The sequence below is a fragment of the Ranitomeya variabilis genome, chromosome 2, assembly GCF_051348905.1.
Source record: "Ranitomeya variabilis isolate aRanVar5 chromosome 2, aRanVar5.hap1, whole genome shotgun sequence".
Taxonomy (NCBI): domain Eukaryota; kingdom Metazoa; phylum Chordata; class Amphibia; order Anura; family Dendrobatidae; genus Ranitomeya; species Ranitomeya variabilis.
In genome coordinates this window covers 744,656,786-744,669,137 of record NC_135233.1, presented here as the reverse complement: position 1 = coordinate 744,669,137, position 12,352 = coordinate 744,656,786, and the positions used below count along the sequence as shown (strand labels likewise).

Below are 12,352 nucleotides of genomic sequence, written 5' to 3'. Positions count from 1 at the left end.
GTATACGCCATGTATGCACATCTGGAAAATTAAATATGCAAATTGCCTCTTCAGACCAGAAGAGGATTTGAACTCTAGTGCCACCCTTTAAAAATAGCCATCCTAAAAATCAATATTGACCCTTTAATAAGCCTTACCATATGACTTAGGATAAAAGCCATATCAAAATCTCAATTTGCAGACATGGTGTTTATCTCACAAGTATCATTATGGCGCATTTACTATTTACCACGGCATTTAGAATTTTAAATAGCTAGAATCATTGTTGCCAGTTAAAGGGGTGTTTCAAAAACAAATCATTTTCATTCTAAATGTATATCTATGTAGTGCCGTAATCTAAGCTATTTTCTAATATACTTGCATTAAAAAATCCATATCCTTCACTGTCAAATGGTTATTCTATCTTTTTCCTACGTACTTTTTAATGACACTTTGTTTGAGAATCCCAGTGCATGCTGGGATACTCAAAACAAAGTGACATCAGGTGGCAGAGGCTAGGTCAATGCTGTAGCACTTGCCCCCTCCTTAAAATGAAGTGTCATCAGTGCCGCTCATTTCCGAGACCAGCACCATCCATGCAAGTGATGTCATAGGGGTTTTTCTCACAACGTACTCTGTTGCCAACTCGTTAATCCTGATTTGAACTAGATACAAACAGCGTGCTGTCATTGTTTGCATTGTTTCTTCAGAGACAAAGTGGACTAGAACTGTAGTGCCACCGATAGGAAGTAGCAATCCTAAAAGTCAATGTCCATCCTTTAACGATCCTTGTCACATGACTTAGCATAACAGCCAAAAGCAAAATCTCAATTTGCAGACACTGTGTTTTGGGTTACTGCTCCTCGTCAGTTCAAAGTGTGAGATCTGGTTTGGCTGTGTGAGAGGCATCTGACCGGGATCTAAGGGAAAATGCTTCTCCTTGCAGACAGTGACATATTTAGCATGCTGAGATGAGGAGACTTTTAAGCCACAATGCTCCTCTGGGAATTGTCATTGCGCACATCACACAGTGCACAGCACATCTGGTTCTTCCACCCCTAATGAGTATCCCCTAGTGCTAAGTATGGTCCTTGGAAGGAATAAGTCATGAGCCAGTCCTTTGTATTTATACAAGTAAATGAGATCCCCACTGAGGCATCTTTTTTCTAAGCTAAACAAGCCCAAATTTTCCAACCACTCATCATATGATAGGCCTTCCATCCCTTGTAATAATCTAGTTGCTCTCCTTTGAACTGACTCTAATGTCTGAATATCCATTTTTTAAATGTGTAGCCCAAAACTGGATCCCATATTCTAGATGTGGCCTCACAAGTAATTTATAAAAGGGTAACAATATTTTGGAATTGCAGGATTTTATCTTTTTTTATATCTTTAATTGCATAATTTATACTGTGCTAGTTTATGGTGTTATATTGCCTTATGCTGCACCAATGGCTCTTTAGTTTGGAGCCTTAATGACTCAAACTTAACCCATTTAGTAACAATGTTTTTCCTATTGTGGCATTATTTAATGGTGAAAAAGAAGGGTTCAGAATACAATTGTCATTTTACATTTTATTTCATTAATCAAGAGTACCAACGAAAATACGCATCTTTGAATTATATCTTATTAGCATAATTTTCTTCCTTCTCTGCTAGAAATTAGAATTTATTAATCAGTATTCAGTGAAAGTAGACTTTATGAGATTGGAGCTGCTACAGATACAATTACATGTAGATGGGTGGAGGGAGGAGCTAGCGACAGAGCTCCTCCTCCCTCCTTCAACTCCTCCTCATAACTACATAGAATCTTACCAGTAGCAGTTCCCATCTTCTAACTCAGTAATGGGAAAGTCTGTCATCATTAAGTACACATTTTACCTTAGAATTGAGAATTTTGATAATGACTTCAATTGTGATAGAAAAAATAGCTAATTTGTCTGATAAGATACATTAAAAAGTTGCTTATTTCATGTGTAGTATTTATGAAATAAATAGTAAAACTGTTATTCTTTAAATCATATTCTTCTGAATCATGTATTTTAAGATGGTGTAAAAAAGGTCAGTTTTGATTATTAGATTATTAACAAATAATTGCATTAGTAATAATATTGTTGATATACAGAAGTGTTCTGTCTTGCAAGGGAAGTTATAGATTTACAATTAGTTTTAATTAGTTCTTGCTTTATCTACTGAAGTATCAATTACTGTCCCAGACATCATTTAGTGTTCACTTGACTGCACCCACCCTTGCTTTTCTAATTTTCCATTATGGGTTTATTTATTTATACACATATATATTTATCTCTTTATCTATGTATATATTTATATATGGATATACAGGTGCTTCTCACAAAATTAGAATATCATCAAAAAGTTAATTTATTTCAGTTCTTCAATACAAAAATAGAGATTCATATATTATATAGAATCATTAGAAACAGAGTGATCGATTTCAAGTGTTTATTTCTGCTAAAGGTACCTTCACACTGAACAACTTAACAATGATAACAATAGCGATCCGTGACGTTGCAGCGTCCTGGATAGCGATATCGTTGTGTTTGACACGCAGCAGCGATGAGGATCCTGCTGTGACATCGTTGGTCAGAGCTAGAAGGCCAGCACCTTATTTCATCGCTGGATCACCCGCTGACATCGCTGAATCGGTGTGTTTGACGCGGATTCAGTGATATCTTCACTGGTAACCAGGGTAAACATTGGGTTACTAAGTGCAGGGCCGCGCTTAGTAACCTGATATTTACCCTGGTTACCAGTGTAAATGGAAAAAAACAAACACTACATACTTACATTCCGGTGTCTGTCGGGTCCCCCGGCGTCCGCTTCCCTGCACTGTGTCATCGCCGGACGGCCATAAAGCAGAGCACAGCGGTGACGTCACCGCTCTGCTTTAGGGCCGGCGCTGACACAGTGCAGGGAAGCGGATGCCGGGGGAACCGACAGACACCGGAATGTAAGTATGTAGTGTTTGTTTTTTTTTACATTTACACTGGTAACCAGGGTAAAAATCGGGTTACTAAGTGTTAGGAGTCGAGTTTCCTCTGCTGCACAGGGGGAATCTCGATCCATCTCTGCTGCGGTCTCCCATTCTCCATTGGCCGCAGCGGAGCATGCTCAGCGGAGACGTCGGTCCCAGCGTCTCACTAAGTCTGATTCAGTGCAAAGGGTTATTGCTGCCTCTCCAGGCTCTACTATTGTACCCTGCACTGATCTACGGCGAACAGGCCTTCCGGGGACTAAGTCCTGCTTTGCACATACTGAGCATGCCCAGGGCAAGATCTCTCACTGGAGATCAGGGGTCACATGTTCAGCTTCTGCAGCCAAGTCCATTGGTCCTTTCAGGAAGGTCCTATAGGTGCTAGGACTAAGTCCTGCTCTGCACACACTGAGCATGCCCAGGGCAAGATCTCTCAGTGGAGATCTAGGGTCACATGCTCAGGTATGGCAATCTCTCATTGGTCCTCTTCCTTAAGGTCCTGTAGCTGCTGCAGCTATTTAAGGCTCGCATGGCCGCACGGCCATGCGCTAGTATCCTCATATGTTACATGCTTTGCGCCATTGTGGTCATTTGTGTGAATGTGTTCAGGGACCCGGCTGAAATAAGCCCCTAGAATGCTAGCACCTCCGGCGAGGAGTTTGTGTGTTAGAGTATTCAGGGACCCGGCTGAAATAAGCCCTTAGAATGCTGGCACCTCCGGCGAGGAGTGTAGTATGCATGGATGACCACTGACTGCTCTCGTCTGGGTAGTTAGCCTGTGTCTCTGTGAGAGTTAACAGGGCACAGAGCTTTGTCTTCTCGGCCACTCTGTGAAGCTAATAGAGCTGGTTATTACCGCCATATAGCGCCGCCATCCACTTAGCAGCAGGATATTCCTGCACGGTGGATCCCGGGTTGCGAACGTACCAATCACCTCAGTAAATATATTCGGTGCGTTCCGCAAACCCTAACACTAAGCACGGCCCTCCGCTTAGTAACCCGATGTTTACCCTGGTTACCCGGGGACTTCGGCATTGTTGGTCGCTGGAGAGCTGTCTGTGTGACAGCTCTCCAGCGACCACACAACGATGAAACAGCGACGCTGCAGCGATCGGCATCGTTGTCTATATCGCTGCAGCGTCGCTTAATGTGACGGTACCTTAAGGTTGATGATTACGGCTTACAGGCAATGAAAACCCAGAAGTCATTTTCTCAGTAAGTTAGAATAATTAACAAAAAAAAAACACCTGCAAATTCTTCCTAAGCATTTAAAAAGGTCCCTTAGTCTGTTTCAGTAGACTCCACAATCATGGGGAATACTGATGACTTGACAGATGTCCAGAAGGCAGTCACTGACATACTTCTCAAGGAAAGTAAATTTTGCTTTTCATTTGGAAATCAAGGTCCCAGAGTCTGGAGGAACAGTGGAGAGGCACACAATTCAAGCTACTTCAGGTCTAGTGTGAAGTTTCCACAATCAGTGATGGTTTGGGGAGCCATGACATCTGCTGGTGTAGGTCCACTGTGTTTTATCAAGACCAAAGTCAGTGCAGCCGTCTACCAGGAAATTTTAGAGCACATCATGCTTCCTCCTGCCTACAAGCTTTTTTGGAGATGGAAATTTAATTCTCCAGAAGGACTTGGCACATTTCCAAACTGCCAAAAATACCAATACCTGGTTTAAAAACAACAGCATCACTGTGCTTGATTGACCAACAAACTTGCCTGACTTTAACCCCATAGAGAATCTATGGGGTATTGTCAAGAGGAAGATGAGAGACACCAGACCCAACAATGCAGATGACCTGAAGGCTGCTATCAAAGCATCCTAGACTTCCATAACACCTCAGCAGAGCCACAGGCTGATCGCCTCCATGCCACGCCACATTGATGCAGTAATTGATGCATATGGTGCCCCAACCAAGTATTGAGTGCATTTACTGAACATACATTTCAGTAGGCCAACATTTCAGATTTTCAAATCATTTTTCAAGCTGGTAATATAAATTATTCTAATTTACTGAGACAATGACTTTTGGGTTTTTATTGACTGTAAGCCATAATCATCAACATTAACATAAATAAACACTTGAAATAGATCACTCTGTTTGTAATCTATCTAATATATTAGTTTCACTTTTTGTATTGAAGATCTGAAATAAATTAACTTTTTGATAATATTCTAATTTTGTGAGAGAAGCACCTGAAGATAGATATATAGATATATAGATAGATAGAGATATATCTTTATATATGTGCTTTAACGCATAGGATAGACATTCACTGAATTAAATCCTTTCAAAAATATTTATTTCTATCTGGATAAATGACCACCAAGTTTTGAAACTTCCATGACTTTACAGAATTCAGTTGAAATTAAACATAATCCTAAAATAAAGTTTAAGAAGCCTCATTACAATGACAAATATATTGGGTCATATTTCTTCTGTCACGCTTTTAATTATAACCTTCCTAATCAGCCCTAAGAACAATATGTCAGTTTATCTATGAGAAATGAAAAATTCTTTGTTTTTTCGAGTATAGGCTTTTAAGACAGGAGGTGTTCTAATATTGTATTAGTACAGTGCGAATGGATTGTTTGATCCTTTGAATATTAATGTGTTGGAAAGAATATAGTAAAGAAAATTGAATTCTCTGAAGTGACAGAAACCTTATTCAAATAGTTTTGATTAAATGAAAGATTCTTACACAATTGAGAAGAATGAATAGCAGTTCGGCTCCAAAGTGGCTTTTAAGACTGAAGAAGTTGGGAAAAACAGTGTGTCATTAGCAAAGTAATTAGACTTTCAAACATCTTTAATTAGTTGCTGTCTTTTACTGTCTTTTTTTGTAAATTGCTTCATTTGGAACATATAGTGTGACTTATCTTTTGTTTGGAGTGTGAACATGTTTTCTGTTCCCTGCTGTAATCTGATTGAACTGTTTAATATTGGCCCTGCAGAAATAAATTTACTGTTTAAACAACACCTGGAGTTTGCAAATCCCTGGGTCTACCATCTATAGGTAATGTTATGCTTTATTTAACCCAGCAAAGGAAGTGAAATACTGGTACCAGTACCTGAATACTGGTACGTAACAGACAAGCACAACAGCATGGTGACAATCGGGGAGATAAGAAAACTCAGATTCTTTGCGAAAGAAAAGTAAACCATGATGTCCAATTAAAGAAGAGGCAGCACTCACTGTTCTAGATCAGTTCTTTATTCAAAGGTGAAGACCCGTGGAAGTGTACGCAGCGTGAAACAGCTGTAGTCCAACTCTGTCCTTACTCACCTCTCCAGTTGATCTATATTCACGCCACTGAATAAAGAACTGCATCTTGAACGGTAAGTGCTGCCTTTTCTTAAATTGAACATTATACTTTATTTAAACCAGATTTGGAGCATATAGATGATGTAAATATGTGTACCAGCTTGAAACTTGACCACATACAGTAGTCTATGCAATTTATTTTCATAAAATGATGCTCATTGAAAGTCAAAGTGAACTGTGATTCAGAAATAGTGCATAGTGATGGATTAACAGAAATTATGACTTCTCCCTTTCACTTCCAGCTAGATGAACCCTCTTTTTTTGCTACATAGTTTTTAGTAATAATATAGAAATATTTACTTTAACTTTTGTTTGATCTTCGACTTGCTAAAAATCCTCCATTCTTCTATGGGCATCGATTTTTATTAAACAAATCATAATCAAAAGGGTTATGAATATAAAACATGAGTGAAAGCATAACATCATAATTATGATGGGTAAGGATGAAGATTAGTGGGAATAATAGACATTGCAATTTAGTCCACAAGTCATATCTTTGATTGGATGTTGGTAAAACTGTAACATGTTAAAGTAATATTTGGTGTGTCATTTTTAATGCTCTAACATTGTGTTTGGTTATACATGTTTATTTTCATTTAATAAAGAGAAGGATTGTTTGCAAAACATGATTTTTTTTAGGGAAAATATTCACATGCACACAATGGGGTATAAAATATAAGCCCTTATTCTTCTCGATGGAAGCAAATACTAAACAATATTTGTACAGTAGAAGAAATATTTACCCAAATTTTAATTAAGAAGTTAATTGTATCAAATTTTATGAAGTCTAGTGCTGATATACATATGACCCACAATGATTCGCTTAACTATTGCTCAAAATAGTCAAAAATTTAGTCAAATATTTTATATAAGCTAAAAATTTTCATTTTCTTTTTGCAACATGTCACATATTATGCTAATTGCATTTTACAACATTAATTCTAAAAATATTTTTGAATTCCAGTACTTTAAAGAACACTCACTTCAAAACTATAATGCTGCATTGTAGATGGGCTTGAGTGGATGGTACATGTCTCAGAGATTGAAAAAACACTACAGAAATCATAACTATATTATGTCTCGGGACTACATTATGTCTTGTTATTTTGAATTTCAAAAATACTTTTACTCAAATTTGTCTTTAAAGTTTTTACCAACACTTGATAAGAACATAAGAACTGATTCCTTATATCTAACTGATGGATTTATAAATTGATTTCAATTTCATATTAATCAGATTAAATCACAACACACGTTTAAACGTATAACACAACAATACAGACTTAGTCATCTACTATGTATACAACAAAATTCAGCAAATAAAACTGTGAATCCAGTCTTGTGGGTTGAGACATTAGTCTTGCAACATCACAAATCTGTTTGACATCCTACGGCACTGTGGTTAAACTATGACTGATACAATTCCTGAATATTTCTGAATGCTTGTAAGTATTCTGCATTTAGAAACTGTTGTAAATACTTGCTGAATTTCTTCTTTCTATGTATATATATGTATATATATATATATATATATATATATATATATATATATATATATATATATATATATATATATACATGATGTAAAAAAGCTGCATTTGTAAAGTAACTTGTTAATCTTTCTGCTCTTTTACAGTGATGGATGAAATCTCTTCTTCTTGCTGGGTTAATTTTCTTTTTCTCCTTCTATTGTCACAGGTTTAGCCCATATGAATGGTATAACCCTCATCCTTGCAACCCTGACTCAGACGTGGTGGAAAACAATTTTACCTTGCTAAATAGTTTCTGGTTTGGCGTTGGAGCTCTCATGCAGCAAGGTATACGATTCAGCCTTTTCAATCACTTGGGCACCATATCCCACTATTTTCTGGGGATATATCTCACTATGGTACAAGATGCTTGCATGGGTGCCTCTATGCATGTAGCCATATTCAGCTTTACATTCATAATGAAGCATCTAATAATAGGCATCATCTAACCCAAATCAATTAATAATTCGAAGAACATAGCAAGTGTTCTTCAATGTTACATTTCCATGACATTTGATTGTAATCAACTTAATAACATTTCATAAATCAATATCCCATTAGCAACTGCAGGATATGGCTTTTAACATCTTCACTCCCTACTATCATTTAAAATGTTCAATTTATTATGATAATTTTATTTTTTACATGTAGTTTGAAAATGATTAGTCATAAGTGAATTTAATTATCAAATTAACATGTTAGTTAGAATTATTAAATATATTAAATATAATATCATTGAATTATATTTGTTTTAGACTTACATAAAACATGGAAATTCAACACATAGATATTATTTTAAGAAAGCAATAATAATAAATATTTATAATGTAAAATTGCCGAGTAGAGCAATGTGTGAAAAGTAAAATAAAATATATTACAATGTTGCAGTATGGCCATGCTTTATTAATAAACTTATATTTAATCAAAGCCTTTTCAAAATTTTTATTTCCTAAATATTTAATGATAAACTAAAAAGATTCCTGTATAAATATAAAGGTATACATGATAGAGGAGACCCGTACATTTCTTGCTGTCACCTCCTCTCCAGGAAACGGTGGGATATGGTGCTGGACATGACGTTACCTTGGGTACATGACAGTCAGCCCCTAACCGGCACTGTGATAAAGTTTTGAATCTGCCCAATATATTTCTAAGATGTAAGCTTGTAATAAATGGGAAAATTATTCTAAATGTGTTTTTATCACTGTAATCTATTTCTTCCTTATCTTTTATTCTTGCCATTTAAATTTTTAAGGAATAAATGGAAGAAAGAAATATTAATACAGACTATTTAGAGTACATCTGTGAAAAATACATTGTTAGAAAAAAATTCAGACATAGCATATGGATGACTTTTTCTGCACAAGAGATTTGGTTCTAATGTAGTAACACATACATTTCTCTTTCAAATTTGATACTTAACTAATATAATATGGTATCATAAAATTATCACTTAGATGAACATTTTCAACTTATCAATACTATAGATGACTGAATCTGCCAAAATTCGCGCTCAGCAGAATTGCTTGAATTTGGCTAGGAAATTCTATTTGCATCACATGTATGTGATGCAAATCAAATGAGCCCTGAATGCAATAGAAACGCCATTAATTATTCTCTGAGTTCTCCTGACTCCAAAGTGTGATAAAATAAAGGTTTAGGAAGGGGTTAAAAAATAAAATATCATTCTTACTTTTCCCCCTTTCCTGCCACTACCACTGCAGGTCACCATAGGTCCTCCTAAGGCACCCACTCCAATCTCATTACTGGTGCTTCTTGTACCAAACAGACTTCAATATGTGTCATTGCATAATGACATGTCTGATCCTGCTTGACCACATATGGTCAAGCACAATATAAAATTATAATGTCAAAACATAGGTGAGAGCTTGCAAGCACCAGAAGCAGTGAAAAATATGGAAGATTAGACCAAAGATAGATCCAGGGTGTTTTGGGAATACAGCAGTGGACAAATGGGGAACTGTGGTGGCATTAAGAGGTGCTGATCGAGATCTAGGTGATGATGGTATTTTATTGCTCTTTAGCCCCTTCCTGGCTGATATGAATCTAAAAAATGGATAACATATGTCAAACTATTTTGCTCAAACCTAGCAAATGAAATTTTCCAAAAATCAGAAAATTTTATGAAATTCCAAATTATTTCAGTTTGTTTACAATCGATATGTTCAGGCTTAATCAAAAGTAAAGTTAGATTTTCTATAATGGAGGTGTTGAATATTTACCGAAAATGTGTTTCATTATGACTCAACTTTATTTAACGAAGTATGTTATTAGTAGGCAGAATGGGAGAAACTGTTACATGTAGAATATTATATGAAAATACAAATATATGTATGAAGGGCTTGATACATTAAGACAGGAATAGTCAGATGCTTCTGATTTATGAAGAAGAGTGAGACTCTTCATGAACGCGAGCATAGAACAAGTGCTGCACAGTGTACCAAGCAACAAATCCTACTCCAATCCTTACTGGATTTGGATTTTTTAGCAAACGCTACCACTCATCATGAATTTGACAAGCAGTGGTAGCCATGCCCCATCATGCCCTATCTTCATTCACTTTTTCAGAGTTTAGGAAAAAAAATAGTATGAAAGTGCATAATTTTAGTGCAGCTGCCAGCTGCACCTAGCTACTGCAACATACAAAGCATTTTAATGCCAAAAAATACTAGCAGAAAAACTTGGATGAATTGGGCCCTTAGTGCCTTTTCAATATAAATGATTGACTGTTTGGTAGCTCTAACAATATAAAGGAATAATTACCCTATGTTAAGATAGGAAAAATTGTTATTATCTCCTGGGGTCAGTCTTAGATAAGGTGCTAATCTATGAAATGCCTTCTACTGATTTATAACTCTTTTTCAGGTTTATTGTATTGAGCCCAAATAAATCAATAACTGTATATAGTGTATAAATATCATTATCAACAAATATCCAAATATAATTGACTAACCAGTAAATTTAAAAATGAAGTTGCATTGTTTGCCTTTTCAAAGGTTCAGTCATCAATTTGCAGGGTGCAAGCTTCCTGTGCCATAGATCAGGTTGTGTTCATTAATGGCAGTTGATGCAACCTATGTGACCACACAATTCACACTCTTAAGAATAGCTGTGTTTAATACAGTAATAAAACAACCCTAAATATGTTGAATGTAAAAAGTGTGTTGTCAGTTTTCTCATCCTACTCATTGTACATAAACTCTATATAAATGCAATGTCTCATTCTCATTGGTTTCACAGCAGAACATTTTTCCAGAGGCCAAGGATTGTCTTTGTCATCTGGTAAAAATACAATTGACATGTGTTTTTCATTTTTTTTTATCATGCCACCAATAACAAAAGTGTCATCGTTTATCATTGATTTTATTTCTTTATTTTTTTATTTTTGCGCTGGCCAACTAATGCTATAACCACTGGGAAATATGCAAATTTAGGTATTTGTTGGCCGTTTTTTTTCTCACGGTACTTGGAAGCGGCTAAAAAAATTAGCACTTACTGGTCACCTGTCCTGCTGCCACCCACCATATAGTCCTTCGCTAGTTCCACTCTTTTATTTCAGACTCCCCTCTCCTACATCAGATTCTTCAACTTTCTTTGCTTTGTGACTTTCATTGCTGACTTGCTGACTAAACCATGCCATGTGCCACAACATCTGAAGCTCTGTTGGTGCTGGAAATGTCAACATTGAGTGAAGAAAGTGGAAAAGGATGAGATTTGGTTTTGCTATGTGGATGACACAGAACACGTCATCCATATAAAACAAAGCTGGAGGATGGAAGGTAGAATCAAAGAGGAGGCACAGGCACTGCAAAGAGGATGACCATAGGACCTGACCATCCTCATTTACATAAATCATAAACAAGGAGGAAATGGTTGAGGAGGTAAGAGTGGCTGGGACCCTAGGAGGTAGTGACCATGCTTTTTTAGAATTTTGGATAACTAGAGGAGGAAGACCTGTGAAGACTCAGACTTCAAGGTTAGATTTCAGAAAGGCAGATTTTAAGGGACTCAGAAAGAGAATCGGAGCGATCCAATGAATGGATATCCTTAAAGACAAAAATGTCCAGGAAGGATGGGAAATCTTGAAAAATTAGATTCTCAAAGCACAATTGTTAACAATTCCAGAAAGAGGGAAGAATACAAAGCATTTAAGGAAACCAGAATGGATGAACACAGAACTTAAACACATGCTAAAAAGGAAGAAATAAATGTTTATCAAATGGAAAGAGGGAGGCATATCTAAAGAAGAATATAATGCTGTCTGCAGAACCTGCAGGACACAAATTAGATTATCTAAAGCTGACAATGAATTAAGACTTGCAAGAGATGTCAAAAGCAATACAAAAGGATTTCGGGGATATGTCAAAAGTAAAAGAAAAGTCAAAGATGCTATAGGATTTTTACAGGATGAAAATGATGAAATGGTAAGAAAGGATTTTGGGAAGGCCGAACTTTTAAATTCCTATTTTGCATCTGTTTTCTCTCAGAAAGGAAT

General features: G+C 36.4%; 1 protein-coding gene across 2 annotated transcripts in view; it reads left to right on the top strand.

The window, feature by feature from the left end:
- The window catches only part of GRIK2 (glutamate ionotropic receptor kainate type subunit 2), a 1,301,067-nt gene that overhangs the window by 976,549 nt on the left and 312,166 nt on the right, over nucleotides 1–12,352 (top strand). For both annotated transcript variants that reach the window (XM_077289658.1, XM_077289656.1), the window contains one exon: nucleotides 8,006–8,124. In XM_077289658.1, coding sequence (XP_077145773.1) covers nucleotides 8,006–8,124 — 119 coding nt within the window. The remainder of the gene's footprint in view (nucleotides 1–8,005; nucleotides 8,125–12,352) is intronic.